The following is a 15692-nucleotide window of genomic DNA, read 5'->3' as shown; positions in this document are numbered from 1 at the left end:
CTCCACGGGTAGCCCCACAGACCACACTGAATTTAGGGACAGCGATAGCGTAAAATGCACAAAAGTTTCTAAAAAACTTCAACACCCACGTATCTACACCATGAGTGTCGAGCGAGTGTCTCTTCCTACACTAGTGCCATTTAGCAGCATGCGAAGTGCACACGAGTGGCCATTAAGTGTTAATAGGCTACCACTTTATTTTTATTTCAATGGCCCTCACCCTTGGGGCCATATTTATTAAACAAATATTGAAACCCCAGAACAGCACATCGCTTCTACGTCCATCATTAAGACTCATAGAATCAACCGCATTGTTGGTCCAAAGGGGGAACATTCTGGCCTTTTTCTAAAGTCAACTTGCTCTATTGAAACTACTCCAGCGCGCACTGGAAATCAATTAACTACTAACAATTGACCCGCCGTTTTAAAAAAACATGGTCCTTCACACTGCATCCATCAGCCCGGACAGGGGAGAACAATTCAAAATTTGCGAACATACGTGACAAGAATTTTCAATTCTATTAAGGACAAGAAGGCGAGGATTATGCTTTCTCATTTCTTTATTAGAAATGCTCAGCAGCCAATTAGAAAACAGTAGATAAAAGAAAAACTACGGAACCCATGAACACCAGGGTATCACGTGACCAACCATAGAGACCATAGTATAAAAGGTCATGTAGAAAGTAACACATCCTCTTTCTTTGGTGAGGAAAACAGGTCAAATTAAAACAGGAAGTCCAAGAAAACATTGAACATCAGGGATAGAAAGACCATCAGCAGCAGCAGAAGTCCACTTCGAAGAACACAGGACTCGGCACCAGTAGATCATCGGAAACAGAAGAGCATGGAAAACAGGATAAGCCAGAAGGAACAGCAACACCGCTACTTCGGGTCAGAACCTGAAAAGAGACATACAGCCGTAATACACATCCAGTATATAGAAAGAAGTCATAAATAGGGGGGGGGAGGGGGTAGAGAAAAATAATGAATTGCATTAAACATAATTCATATGCAAAAAACAACAGTATAAATGCATAACATGTGCAGAAAAACAATAACCACGGGTGGTATAATGCTCGCCTCCTTGTCCGTAATAGAATTGAAAATTCTTGTCACGTATGTTCGCAAAATTTGAATTCTATGTCAGGACAGGAGGCTCCGATTATGCTTGTTCAAAGCTGCTCCACCACCACAGAAGCAATATGATCAATTGGTTTGTAATAAAAGGTTTTGAACACTGAATCAGAAGACCAATCTGCGGCCTTCATGATGTCAAATAAAGTAACACCCATCGAGAATGCCTTAGAAGCCATAGCCCCACGTGCCGAATGAGCACCAAAAATGGAAACATCAATGTCCGCTTCAGACATGAGCCATCTAACCCAGCGAGCCAAAGTAGCTGGGGTAACAGGGCGAAAAGGCTTCTGCAAAGCAATCAACAGTTGACCATGCATATCTAAACGTAAAGGAGCAGTACATACCTCATAATCCTTGACACATTGAACAACGCAAAGGTTGGGATGATTAGGAAAGGAAGGATAGGTAATTGAGGAAGTATTTGTTTTGGTACGTTTGGAAAGACGAAATGTGACGCCCTCAGGTGTAAAACTGCGACCTGCCAAGTCCAAAGCACGAACATCAGACACCCGTTTGCAAGAAACAAGGCATAACAACATGGTCAGTTTGGCTGACAGTTTCTTATGGGAATGCAAAGAATTGGAAGGCCAGGCTTCCAAAAACTTCAAAACAATGGATACATCCCATAAAGACACGTACTTAGGACATGGGGGTTTCGCCAGACGAATACCCTTAAGCAATTTGGCAATCAAAGGATGCTCACCCGCAGGTTTACCATCAATATGAATATGAGCCGCCGAAATGGCAGAACGAAAGTTGTTGACAGTGCGATAAGCCAAACCAGAGGAAGCAAGAGAGGCTAGAAAATTAATGATCAAGGAGACATCCGATGAAGAGGAATCAGCCTCCCGTTGAACACACCAGTCACACCATCGCTTCCATGACCCTCTGTATGGTTTGAGTATTGGGAGACCAGGCTTCACTGATAAATTTGGAAGCGTCATGTGAAAGGCCTGGGATCGACCAGTGATCCCCGAGATTCGCCACGCTAGCAGAAAGAGATTGCCTGATAGAAGCAGGGGATGCGGATTGCCGAGAGGATCCAGAAAGAGATTCCACTTCTGAGGAAGGAGGAGCGGCACTGCACAACACATCTCCAGGAGAACCAGGAACCACGCCTGAGCCCTCCACAGAGGAGCAATCAGAATTAAGTCTGCCTGATAACGTTTCGTGCAAGTCAAGACCCTGGGATTCATCATGAACGGGGGAAAGGCATAGCACAGAACCGACGGCCAAGTTTGTAGAAACGCATCCGTGGCCAGGGCCTTCGGATCCGGCCTCCAGCTGAAAAACAGAGGAAGTTGAGTGTTCAGGCGAGAAGCGAACAGGTCTAAGTGACACTGACCCCAGATCCGGAGGAGAGAACGGAAAATGAGAGGATGAAGCCGCCAATCTCTGAAGTCCCGAAGGTGGCGTGAATTCCAGTCCGCAATCTGATTGTGGCGACCGGGAAGATATTCGGCAATAAGTGATCCTCTGTTGCAGTCAAAAGTGCCAAAAATCTTTGGCAATCTCCGCCAATATCCTGGATTTCGTTCCATCTAACTTATTGACATACCGGACCGCCGAAATATTGTCCATGCGGAGAAGAATGCAACAATTGGATCGAAGAGGAGAGAAACACCGGATCGCAAATGAACCCGCCAGGAGTTCCAGGCAATTTATATGGAGAGACAACTCCTGGGAGGACCAACGACCCCCTGTTGAGACGGGACCGCACCGGGCTCCCCAACCTCACAGGCTGGCATCGGACTCTATCACGAGATCCGGAGATGAACCGAACAGGGCTCGCCCATTCCAAGCATCCATGTGGTCTAACCACCATTGCATCTCCCTCCTCGCTTCCTCTGAAAGAATTAGATCGGAATAGCGAAGGCCTTTCGGGAGATGACGGATCTTCAAACGTTGAAGTGCCCTGTAATGCAGTGGACCCGGGAAAATCGCCTGAATGGAGGACGCCAACAGACCGACAACTCGTGCTAATAATCTCAGTGACACAGTCTGTCTGGAAATAACCGAATTCAATTCCCTCTTGATGTACCGAATCTTTTGATTGGGTAAGAGAAGTTGACGTGAAAGAGAATTGACCTGGAAGCCCAGAAAATCTATCACCTGCAATGGAATCAAGACTGATTTCTGAGGGTTCACCAGAAAACCCAGAGATTGCAAGAGGTCGATAGACCACTCCAGATGTGTCAAGACTTTGAGGGGACATTCTGCCATGATTAGAATGTCGTCTAGGTATATTATTAAATGAACACCCCGAGCGCGCAAACATTCCACGACGGTCCTCAGAAGTTTCGTGAAGCACCAAGGTGCGGACGAGAGGCCGAACGGGAGAACTTTGTACTCGTACCAACTCCCCTATCAATGGAATTGCAGGAACCGCCAATGTGGCTCAAAGATGGGAATCGTCAAGTACGCATTCTTGAGATCTAGGCGAACCATCCAATCCCCTTTGCGAAGAAGATCGCGCAACAGGTGAATTCCCTTCATCTTGAAGTGTCTGTAAACGACACCTCCGTTGAATTCCTGCAGATTGAGAACTAGGCGGGAACCGACCCCTTTCTTCTGCACCAGAAAAACCGTGCTGATGAACCCCTGGGGATGGCGAACAGTTTAAACGATTGCCCCATTTTCCAGGAGAGAATTGATTTTTGCAGAAATAAAATCTTGGTCTTGAAGAGAGAAATACAGAGGAATGGGAGGGAGGGTTTGATGTTGGGGCTGATAAAACTCTATTTTGTAACCCTGAACGGTTTGCAGCACCCAAGCATCTTTGGAGATTAAACGCCAATTGTGCAGAAAAAATCGTATTCGCCCCCCCAGAACCACATCGGAAGCTGGAATCAAGCTCACCTGAAGTGTTGGAATCCTGGTAGCCACCTTGGTTTCCGCCGGAACGTCCCTTTCTATATTGTTCTTTCCTTTTGCGAGAGGGATAGAATTGGGAACGGGTGCTGTAGCCTGAATCTTGACCACCGCCTCTTTGGGACTGGAATCCCCTCTGGGAGTTTTGAGAGCCACGGCCGAACAAGCGTCCCCTATGTCGTCTGGCCCTGGCAAAAACCGGTCGAAACGCTCGCCGCAGCGAAGCTTGAGCTTTATCAAGGCCGATGAAAGATGCCACAAACTTCGTCAGTTCTTTCAAAAAAGGATGACCGAACAACAGCCCCTGAGCTAAAGGGCCGGACTCGGATGAGGAGAGCTCCGCCACTTTGGGATCCAATTTAAGGAGAATAGAACGGCGACGCTCACTGGAAATTGCACAGTTGGCATTACCTAACTGGCAAATAGCCCTCTGAGACCACTCGATAAGTTCATCAGGGTCAACAAGGGCCGAAGACTCTTTGGCCAGAAACCCGAGATCTAAAATCTTTGTGAGAGGCCCTAGCAAATCCAGCAACTTGTCCTGGCAGGAGCGCCAGGATCTGTCAAGACCCTTTTTGGCATATTTTTTGAGGTAGGAGACCATTGTGGGATCAATCTCCGGAGTGTCCGCTAAATGGTCGGCGAGATCCGGACGCGGACATTCGGACCGAAGGCGGGCCCTGACATCCTTCTCAAAGGGTTGTCGAATATGAGCTTGAACATACTCCACCACAGCAGGGGATGGAAGTCATGAGATGAATGTGGATGAAAAATGTCCAAAGGCTCGAAAGTTAATACGGGAGAATGTGTAGGAGCATCCACATAATGCTCCTTACGCGACTTCTTTCGTGGCGGAGGAACATCCTGATCAGTGGAAGCTGAGGAATGAGTACCATCAGTGTCCGTAACATTGCTGGTGGATGCCGAAGCGCCCCCGAGGTCAAATTGGAAGACTTATCAGAGGCTAGAGTTTTGGCCAATTTCTTCAAGTCCGACCTATGAGGATTAACAGGGGACTTAGAAGACGAACGTGTGGATGGCAACCAGCCCTGTTGTTTGGCGTAATGAGTCAAATGACGTTTCAAGGAATTGATGGCACAAGCAAGTGCCTTATTAACTGAGTGCTGTACACCCTGGTCTAAAGCCTCGACCAAATCATGCTCCAAAAAGCCAGAGGCGTCATCCTCATAATAGTAGTCATCTTCATCAAAATATTCATTCATAGTGACACAAAGTGTTACAATAATGCCCACAAGATAACAAAATTCTATAATGCCAAAGGCACAATGCAGGGAGAGTGAACAACCCCTCAGCAAGCCAACAGTACAGGGAGGACCTGCACACACCACTAATAATTAAATGTGGAGGGAGGGCTTGCTGTAAAATATACACTCTAGGCAGAGCCTATGCTTTGTTGTACAGCCCAATGCAATTTAATAAGCAAAAGGCGTAAATGGGGCAGAAAAACACGAGGCTGTGGGCATGCGTTGTGTAGAAAACAACCTTCGTAAGGAAATCTCTGTGAAAACACGGAAGAAAAGCCTCAAAATGGCCGCCTCGGTAAACATAAAGAGGCGGTCGCGCACAGCGCGCGAGTCCCGCTCCACTAGAATGATTGTAGACGCGGGCGCAAAGCGCCCGGACACCGGGGGATGAAACACACGCCCCCGCCACACGCGCAAACAGAAGCGGCGAAACAGCCGAGAAACAAAAGCCGATACCAGCCAGGCAGACTGCAGAGCGCGAGGAATTTGAAGCAAGCGCGAGCGTTAACAAGACATCAGCATTAGAAAAATACAAATCATCAAGTAAGTAATATGAAAAGAAGCACTTAACTGGCTGCGGAGCAGTAAAGAAAGAGGCTGTGTTACTTTCTACGTGACCTTTTATACTATGGTCTCTATGGTTGGTCACGTGATACCCTGGTGTTCATGGGTTCTGTAGTTTTTCTTTTATCTACTGTTTTCTAATTGGCTGCTGAGCATTTCTAATAAAGAAATGAGAAAGCATAATCGGAGCCTCCTGTCCTGACATAGAATTTTCACACAGATGCCAGCGGCGAACATTGAAGCAAGCAAATGCAACAACGTCTGCATTTTACAGTGCTATTTCCATGTGATTTCGAATCAGGAGCCCAACATTTTTGCCAACCCTAATCTGTTCATGCAAACGTGTTTTTAACAAGTGTCCCATTTGGATACTTCGCAGTTGAGGCAAGTTTTACTAAATATGCTTTAAAAATGTGTGTTAGCCTAATACACGAGCGCAGCAGATTCAATATATGTAAAAAATATACATCTAAAAACACTATTCTTTCAGTGTCGCTTTACACTCCCCAGACTCTGGTCTTTCTTTTGTGTCTGTTAGTGCTTAGAAACAGGCATTTTAGGGCATGTGCATTGTCCATGCTGCTCAGTCTGTTCACCAGGAAGGTCGAATGCTTCTTTCCCAATCAGCATGCCCCTTGCCACCTCTCTACTTACCAAGTGACCTTCCATTTCTGGTGCTTTGCAGCAGTTTAAAGATTTTCTTAGAGTTTCTCCTTGCTCAAATGGTTGTAATTTCTGATATTTAGGTTTCCCTTGTCTTCATTTTGCTCGTAAGAAACTAATTGTCATCCATAGTCGTTGAAATGTCACTCATAACTACAGTGAAATTATTAAAGTGTCACACATAGCAATCAAAAACCATGGCAGCTATGATGTTCTGTTGTTTTAATTTATCACATACAACTGTCTTTGAAGTCGTACGTCTTTCCCTGGCTTATTGACGAGTTCAAGTTAAATGAAACTTAATGAGTGGACGGATTCAGAACTCTCACCGATCACAACCAGACAATGATTGCCACCACCAAACTAGAGGCAAAGTCTATGCCATTCAGAGCAGGACCTCACTCGTAACCGAGGCTCAATGAACTCATTCACACTTGTACCGCGCTACCGTAGGTATTCCTTGCCCAATACAAACCTAGCTAAAACCGCGGCATTGTCTATACCAGTCTTTACAGGTCGGAAGTACAAAGCATTGTGGGATATTTTTTGCGCCTTACGTCGCCTGTCGTTGGTTGGTGGTACGTGTTTGACGTCTACCCGCAGTGTTTTGTGGGATCGTGAAGATTTCACTCCAATCCGGTTCGGGAATCGGGATTGGAAGAGTTTGGCTTTTTTGTACTGCTTAATCTCGGCTTCAGGATGGTCGAGGAGTTCGTGCAGGGGAATCGGAAGGTGGCCGAGTATGTGCAGACCTTTCAGTCTTTCAGTGAGAGTGATAAGCAGTGGAAGGCGCGCATGGAGTTCCTACTCCGCAACATGGAGGCGTACCCGGACCCTGATCAGATCGATCATCTGCTAGCACTCTCTATGGTCTGGGCCAATCACGTCTTCATGGGCTGTCGGTACGTATGACCCGCTCTGCTGCTCTTCTTCCTGCATTGACTTTTGTCGAAACCGAAGGTACTCGTGTAACGATGTCTCTACTTTTGAGGGTGTCTGATTCGGGTGTAAAAACGAGAAATAGAAAGAAATGTAACTCTGCTAGCGTTCTCAGCATTATCTAAGTTGTCTTATTTCAGTTTTGACCAATTGAAGTTAAATTGGGCCACTGCTCTCAAAACGCGCACGTGGTTGAACACAAATCCCAGGACTGTCTTTTGTTGTGCAGTCCCTCACGTAAGCAGGCAGGCCTAATTCAGAATTGTTGAGAATTGCTGATTTTGGAGCTGGAGTTCCAGGTTCGAGTCAAGAGCAGCCATTTTTAGGTCGAGCCTAGGCAGCTCTTGCGCCGTTGCTTAGCGACCTGTAGTAAGTGCTTTGTGGAGTTCCAACTCCACCCATTGCTTGCTTTTTGTTTTTCATTTGTTCAAAAATCCTTGCTTGCCAGTGGTCAGTCCTGCCTCTTTGCCCATCCTTCTTCTCTTCCGTTCCTCCCATGCAGCAGGGACTAACTACTCTTTCATCACGCAACAGTTCTTTATATATTCTTTAAGGGACTACTTATTTTCTTGGATATTTGTTTGGTTTTGGGCTTTGTTTTGAAGTGGATTGGGCTTGTATCTTTTTATATTGGATAGAAGGTTTTGTAACTGTTTTCCTGCGATGTGAAAGTGTTTCTATTTAGTAATTGTTTTTATTTAAAAGATGAGCGCTAATTCCTCCTGTGAAAACAGTGCGCTTTCTGTGGAGGCAGCATGCATTAAAGGTGCGCGCTGGGCACATGGGGATGAGGGCGTACTCCGCCCCTTCTCTTCAGTGCACTGCTGTCGCAGTGTCGCTTTGGCGATCCTTGCTTGCTTTTGGGGTTTTTTTTGTTGCATATTTATATAGCGTGAGCTCGACCCGAAGGTATTGAAGCGCCTTACATGAGCACCGTATTTCCATTACACATTCAGGCACGGGGAGATTAAGTGATTTGCCCAGAATCGCAGGATGCGGACGCGACCTCGGGGCTCTAACTCTGGTTTCCAGCAGCAAAGTCGGCAGTTTAGCCGACGGACCATATCCTCTCCCAAATTTGTTGTAATTGAGAGGAGAGTCGGTGATTAACTAGAGTGCTCTTGTGTCAAAACTTACTGTACGGTCTCCCCGGGGCACAAGCGTGCCTTTGTTGTTTGGGAAACCCTGTGTGCTGTGGGGTTTCCCTGAGACAGCGTCTTTTCCAAGGGCTCCCGCTGCATGGATGGTGCGCGCTAAGTCCTCCAAGCCGCCTCCTGACATCACCGCTACATTGGGCAGAAAGGTATTCTTTGTTATATTAAATAATGGCGAGCTTTTTTTGTATGCTCCGTCACTGCTTCTTATCCCTCCGCCCTGCAACTTTGGAGCCGTAAATCTTTTCCCATGGAGGAGATGGTGTCTAACATTGAACGTATTGGCTTAGTTGGTAAAATGCTGGCCCAGTGGGAGCTATTGATGTGCTTCAGTAGCGATCTCAATTAACAGTGCAGCAGCATATTGTCCGCATGAATAAAGAAATCAGAGGTGCTGTTAGAAACACTGAGCAAATTAAAGAAAGGCTTTACAGAAAATGTGACTCCTGGTCTAATTGCAGGGGCATGGTGAACATGATTTGGGTGCAAATGTTAGTTTGCACCTGAATTGGAATTCTAAGTTTTTGCAATAATTACCCCGCCTGCATGTTTTTCTGTGAACAATTTTCTACCGTCATAACCCGTTGTAATGCTGCTAGGGTAAAAATGCGTTATTCATGTTTTTGTTCCTTGGGCGGGGGAGAACTAAGATCTTCCCATTGGGTGGTTTATGTATTTAAAAATTCATAGCTCTACATCTCTCTTCTATGTGAGAAAATGCAGTGCACCTTGAACAAATACTACCAAGGGCATGAAGGGTAAACTGTCTTGAAAAAAGTGCCAGGGGCAGAAAGATGGGTCCACACATTCTGCTACGCAACAATAAACCTGGAGATCACATAGCAGCAAGTCGTGTGTTAGGGCGATGTGAAAGTTGAAAGCCAGGTCTCAACAACACGAGGTTAACCCTTGAGCACTACTGGTGCAACCAAGGAACTGCTATGCAGCTTCCACAAACTTAAATATACATAGCTTATTGCCGCGGTTAGGAATCTGATTTTAGTAAAGTATTGGCTTGTTTCAAACTGTGTTTTTGGCGCCCAATACATTGTCAACCTCTTGTTACTTGTTCTATTTCTATGACTTGGGGGTGGCTTGCAAAGTTTTTGTTTCAGGGGACGGTTATTATTTTCCCAGAAATATGTTACATAATGTTTGGCTATTACCGTCTGATTTACTTGCTCAAAAGGTAGAGAGAGGCGCGCTGCATGTGCTTGAAATGCATCACGCTTCTACCTTTCAAACAAATAAGCAAAAGCGCACACACGCTCCATAACGAGGTACGAACTTTAACTTTGCCAACAGCACTCAAGCGTACTGGTACACCAGCTGTGGCGAACAATAAAAGAACATAGTACCACAAACAAACCTAAGTAAAACAATAATTTGCAATGAAATCGGTCTCACATTAATAAAAGTTTATACTATTGGTGTTGCATTATTATTTGCAACTCAAATAGCTCAAACCTTTAGTATTGTGAGACCTAGTGCATTGCAAATGTTTGTTCTTATTTGGAACAAAAGTGATTCGTTCCTCTATGGGGGTATTTATTGCCAGGATTTTTGAGACTCATTTCTAAGTGTGGCCAACATAGTACGAGTTACTGCCTGGCATCCATCTGTATCGGTGTCTATCTTCATTTCTGTGTTCGTGTTAGCAGTATGACCAGTTGCAGCATGCGGGGGCTATTATTTGCTTACAGTGTACAAAAGTCAAAATTATTGGCTTTGTCTGTGCATGTTTATTTTCTGGCATCTACCACTCCAAGGAGGCTCATGGCACTATGAAAGCTGATCTGATTTTTTTGGGGGGGGCGCAGGGGTGGTAGTTTAATATAGAGCGAAGTCGACCCAAAAGTATCGGAGCGCTTTACATGAGCACCGGTTGCGTTACAGACCGACACATTTATTTTGTTAGGAACTGGGAGATTAAATGATTTGCCCAGAATCACAGGATGATGAGCGTACCAGGCCGAACCTCAAACCCGGTTCACCAGCTTCAAGGTCGACTGCTCTACCATTGGGCCACACCCATTCCCCTCTTGTATAAGTTAAAAATTAGGTTGAGATTGACTGATGGCAAATGTTGAAACTTTGATGCTTCTAAACGTCCCTTAATTTTCATCCGCCTGGAAGCCAATTTAGTGGAGCGTTTTGATACTTAGGCGAGAAGGTCGTGAAGATGGTTGTCCATAATTTGCAATTTGTGACAACAGTGGGCAGGGAGTCCAAGTAAAAATGTATAGTATGACTGTGTATTAAGAGTCAGGCTAGAACACAATGCTGGCAGTGTGATAGACTGACAGGCAAATAATCTGATTCATTGATGTAGGTGCTGAGTAATTAATTTTATTGGCAAGAATCTCTCCAATTGAGAAGGCGTACACCTTAAACTACCCACTGCTGTCCAGATTACAGCATTGCACCACGAATTAGGACACAAACGTTCAGTGCGGTAAATACATAGCTCAGCCTGGAGGGAAATGCTGGGCTCACCATTCTAAGAATTGGTGTGTTCAGACGCCCACTATTACCTGTATAGGAGGAGACCTCTTAGAATCGATTCGCGTTTTAGGCCAAAAACGTGCACGCATTGCATTGCTTTGAATGACAACGCATGCACGTTTGGCGATTCCCTTGCGGGAGCGAGCTTTAAAACCATCTGTTTGTAATTAACAGATGGTTCCTGCTCGCTCCCACAAGGGAAACGGGCATAGCCCCCCCCTCTCTCCTCTCCCCCTGCATCCTCCTCCTCTCCTCGTCATTTTTACTTTCACTTACGCGCTTGTTTTTCATGCCTATAAGTAACTAGCTCCGGTACTGTCTTGAATGCTCCTGGGGTCAAAGGTTAAAGATGTGCTATCTCTTTGTTGCCATACAATGTATGGACTTTAGTTGCTGACACACGGGGGTGGAGGGCACAGGGCCTCTGGCATTAATGACTAACAGTTGGGAAGAGCACTGCTCATTAGCTTAATTGTTTCAAATTCTCCAAATCGGCAAAGCCGTCCACCGGGTACGCAGGAGGTCTTCCGTGCTCTTCTGTGTAACTGCGGCTCTTACTTCCTAACCTTCCCTTTACTTCTAGCGCCCAGAAATCTTCTGGTTACAAAGCGCTTTCACAAATTTAAAATCTTGTGTATAGATATCCGATGCTCGCACAAATTCTTAAATTTATATAGCAAGTATCGAGACGTTCTTTTGACGTGTTCAAGTTTGCCTTGCTCTTTTTGAATAGACTAAATTCGTCACTCAAACATATATACTTGACCGACTCCGAGGGACATTAATCAGTTTTTCCTTTTTATCACGACACGGGGGACGCATATTGAGCTTGCGAGCGCCATTATTTCAGCCTTCTCCGTTGCACTTTAAACATCTGCCCCAAAATTGTGACTTTTAAACTAAGAAATGCATTGTGAGTGCCGGGTTTCATCACGGGTAAAAGTTTGCCGTCCCAGAACTTTTCACCCTTTGTGCTGAGAGTATGAATGGGCCGGGCCAGCTAATCTGCTCCCCGGGGCCCATGGGCGTCATTGTCCCGGTTATTGAAATGTGTGTAGGGCCCCGGACCCTATAAGCATCTGGCCGTGCACAGCGGTGTGTGGCCTTGGAGTGGCATCTGTTGTGGGGCCGGCGTGTGCCGGGTCTCAGGGGCCGCAGACGTCTGGGAGGGGCCTGGAGCATGCCCGGTGGCTGACACTCTAATCATGAAAGATTGCCAAAATCAATTTCCAAGCGGGCTTCGCTTTCTGGTGACCACATACAGACACCTACCGTGGACCCGGGGTGTCTGCATTCTGGATTCGGGATTTTTTTGTAGGAGCAAGCCTACAGCACATTTGGTAAGAGCACGAATTGTGTTCTCTAAGATTGTGCGTGGAAAAACAATATCCAATAAATCCGTAGGCATTTTTTTAAAGTAATTTGTAAGTCATGTGTACTTATTGGATGGCAGCAGTACAATTGTGCAAAACAGCAGAACAAGTTACTCACCTTCGGTAACGCTTTTTCTGGTGGATACTGTATCTGCCTGTGGATTCCTCACCTTGTGAATATCCCCTGCACCAGCATTCCACTGAACTTTTTTCCCCAGCTCTCTACGCCGACGTGGACGACGTCACAATGCATCGGCTCCGCTCGCGACTCCGTATGACGTCGGCGTGATGACGTCAGTTCCACCCATTTTTTTCCGTGCCCCAGAGGCGCAAAGGTGGACCAACGACAAATTCGAAGTATACACAGTATACAATATGCAATCAAATATACATAGCACATAAACAAAAGGAAAGCTAAATCAAAAAAGCATTTCCTACCAATGTATCAGAAAGCATAACAACATCTCAAGCAAGACAACTTTTAAGGTATACAAAGGTGGACAACTCGGAGGCGGGTGGGCCAGTGAGGAATCCACAGGCAGATACTGTATCCACCAGAAAAAGCGTTACCGAAGGTAAGTAACTTGTTCTTCTGATGGATACATCTGCCAGTGGATTCCTCACCTTGTGAATAGATTCCCACAGCAGTCCCCACTCCCGGAGGAGGGTGTCCACCTTCCTATACCAGAAAATCTTGTAAGACAGAGCGCGCAAAGTGGCCCTCCCTCCCTCCTCATCTCAGAGTCCAAGCAATAGTGCTTTGCGAAAGTATGGAGGGAGGCCCAAGTCGCAGCTTTACAAATATCTGCCACAGGAACACCCCTGGCCAAAGCAGATGTAGAAGATTTAGCTCTAGCTCTAGTTGATTGAGCACTAATGCCCTCAGGTGGAACCTTACCAGCCAGGTCATAGCAGATCTTGATGGCAAGGATGATCCATCTCGACAATGTGCGCTTGTGCACCGCTCTTCCTTTGGAATGACCAACATAACCCACGAAGTGCTGATCGTCCAAACGAAAGTCCTTCGTTCTGTCCAAGTAAAAGCTTACCGCTCGCTTTGGGTCCAGGCGATGAAGTCTTTCCTCCTCTTAGGAGGGATGAGGAGGAGGATAAAAAACAGGGAGAGTAATAGACTGCCCCAAATGAAACGGAGAAACTACTTTAGGCAGGAAAGCAGCCCTGGTCCTAAGTACCATCCTTTCAGCATGTAATGTGAGAAAAGGGGGTTTAGGACTAAGAGCTTGAAGCTCACTCACCCTCCTTGCCGAGGTTATGGCTACAAGAAAGACCGTTTTAAAGGACAAAAGCCTTGAGGACAGCTATGAAGAGGCTCAAACGGGGACCCCATCAGAAAAGTCAAGACAAGATTAAGGTCCCACTGTGGCATTACAAAAGGAGTAGGAGGAAACATGTTTGTAAGGCCCTTGATAAACCTTAGTACAATCGGAGATTTAAATAATGACGGTTGATCAGGAAGACATAGAAAAGCCGATAAGGCCGATAGATAGCCCTTGGCCGTGGCCACAGCACAGCCCTGCTGAGCCAAGGAAAGAGCAAACTGAAGCACATCAGAAAGATGGGCTTTTAAAGGGTCAATGGATCTCTCTCCACACCATTTAAGAAACTTAGACCACCTATATGAGTAAATGGACTTGGTGGAGTGTCGCCTGGCCGATTAAAATAACATCCACCACATCTGGAGGGAGAGAGAAGGAATTCAGGTTGCCCCGTTCAGTCTCCAGGCATGAAGGTGTAAGCTCAGGAGGTGGGGGTGTAGAACCTGCCCCTCCAACTGTGAGAGGAGGTCTACCCTCAGAGGGAGACGGAGCGGAGGGCACGAGGAGAGGTGGAGAAGATCTGTATACCACACCCTCCTTGGCCAATCCGGGGCGACCAATATGACTTGGGCCCTTCCTTGGCGAATCTTCCTCAGAACCCGAGGAATCAAGGGTATGGGAGGAAACGCATAAAGGAGTTGCGAGCCCCAACTCAACTGAAACGCGTCCCCCAACGCCCCCTGCATCAGATACTGGAGACTGCAAAACGACGGGCAGTGCGCGTTCTCGCGGGTGGCGAATAGGTCCACCCGAGGTGTCCCCCACGTCCGAAAGATGTGACGAACCACCTCCGGATGGAGCCTCGACTCGTGGTCAGCGGACAACTGCCGACCGAGACTGTCTGCACTCACGTTCAGAACTCTGGCCAGATGATTTGCCATCAGACAAATCCGATGGTCCTGAGCTCAGGACCATAGACGCAGAGACAATGCGACCCCACTCCTCCCTGTTTGTTGACATACCACATCGAGGCAGTGTTGTCCGTCAGGACTTGAACAGACTGACCGCGAAGGGAAGGGAGGAAGGCCTTGAGTGCCAAACGAATCGCCCGCAATTCCAGAAGGTTGATGTGAAGCAACCTTTCCTCTGGAGACCAAAGACCCTTGATCTCCAGATCCCCCAGATGAGCACCCCACCCTAAAGTGGATGCATCCGTAATCACTGTGGCCACCGATGGAGGTAGATGGAAGGGCTTTCCTTGGGACAGATTGCCCTCCACGCTCCATCAAAACAGATCCGCCGCAGCTTCTCTGGAGATCCTCACAGACTCCCTGAGATCACTGTTGTGCTGATATCACTGCCTGCGGAGGCACCACTGGAGCGCCCTCATGTGCCAGCGTGCATGGTTGACCAACAGAATGCAGGAGGCGAACAGACCGAGCAGACGAAGGACCTTTCAGAACTGGAGCAACCGCTCCACAGTGAAATAAAGGGACCATCTCCTGAATGTCGAATTCTTTGAGCAGGAGGAAATGCTCGACACACAGTAGTGTCCAGTACTGCCCCCTATGAACAGGTTGCGTTGAGAGGGCACCAGGTGAGATTTGGGCACATTGATCGAAAAACCCAAGTCGTATAACAGTCGAGATGTTACCTGCAGATGATGTTGCACCATCTCTGGGGACTCTGCCTTCAGAAGCCAGTCGTCCAGATAGGGGAAAACCGGAATCCCTGACCTCCTGAGATGGGCTGCCACCACTGCCATCACCTTCGTGAAGACTCGAGGTGCGGTAGTAAGACCAAACGGGAGGACCGCAAACTGGTAATGTTGCGACCCCACCGTAAAACGGAGATACTTCCTGTGCGACTTCAGGATTGGGACATGAAAGTACGCGTCCTGCAAGTCGAGCGACACCATCCAGTCTCCTTGCTGCAATGCTTGAA

At 46.8% G+C, this 15692-nt stretch overlaps 1 protein-coding gene and 1 long non-coding RNA gene across 3 annotated transcripts in view; one reads left to right on the top strand and one right to left on the bottom strand.

Moving 5' to 3' along the window:
* Nucleotides 1-542: 542 nt before the first annotated feature.
* On the bottom strand, nucleotides 543-7023 carry LOC146810906 (uncharacterized). Its single transcript, XR_014966645.1, has 2 exons — nucleotides 6976-7023; nucleotides 543-899 (listed from the first exon to the last, which is right to left on the bottom strand). It is a non-coding gene; the product is annotated as an uncharacterized LOC146810906 (long non-coding RNA).
* Nucleotides 7024-7075: 52 nt separating this feature from the next.
* Nucleotides 7076-15692, top strand: part of XTBD1 (XRN2 binding domain containing 1) — a 36963-nt gene continuing 28346 nt past the window's right edge. The window contains exon 1 of one of the 2 annotated variants that reach the window (XM_085617973.1): nucleotides 7076-7402. In XM_085617973.1, the coding sequence (XP_085474099.1) occupies nucleotides 7200-7402 (203 nt within the window). In that variant the 5' untranslated portion in view covers nucleotides 7076-7199. The remainder of the gene's footprint in view (nucleotides 7403-15692) is intronic. The other variant, XM_085617972.1, reaches the window with a different exon arrangement.

Source organism: Triturus cristatus, chromosome 7, assembly GCF_964204655.1.
Source record: "Triturus cristatus chromosome 7, aTriCri1.1, whole genome shotgun sequence".
In the NCBI taxonomy this organism is placed as follows: Eukaryota; Metazoa; Chordata; class Amphibia; order Caudata; family Salamandridae; genus Triturus; species Triturus cristatus.
This window is presented reverse-complemented; position numbering and strand designations above follow the sequence as displayed.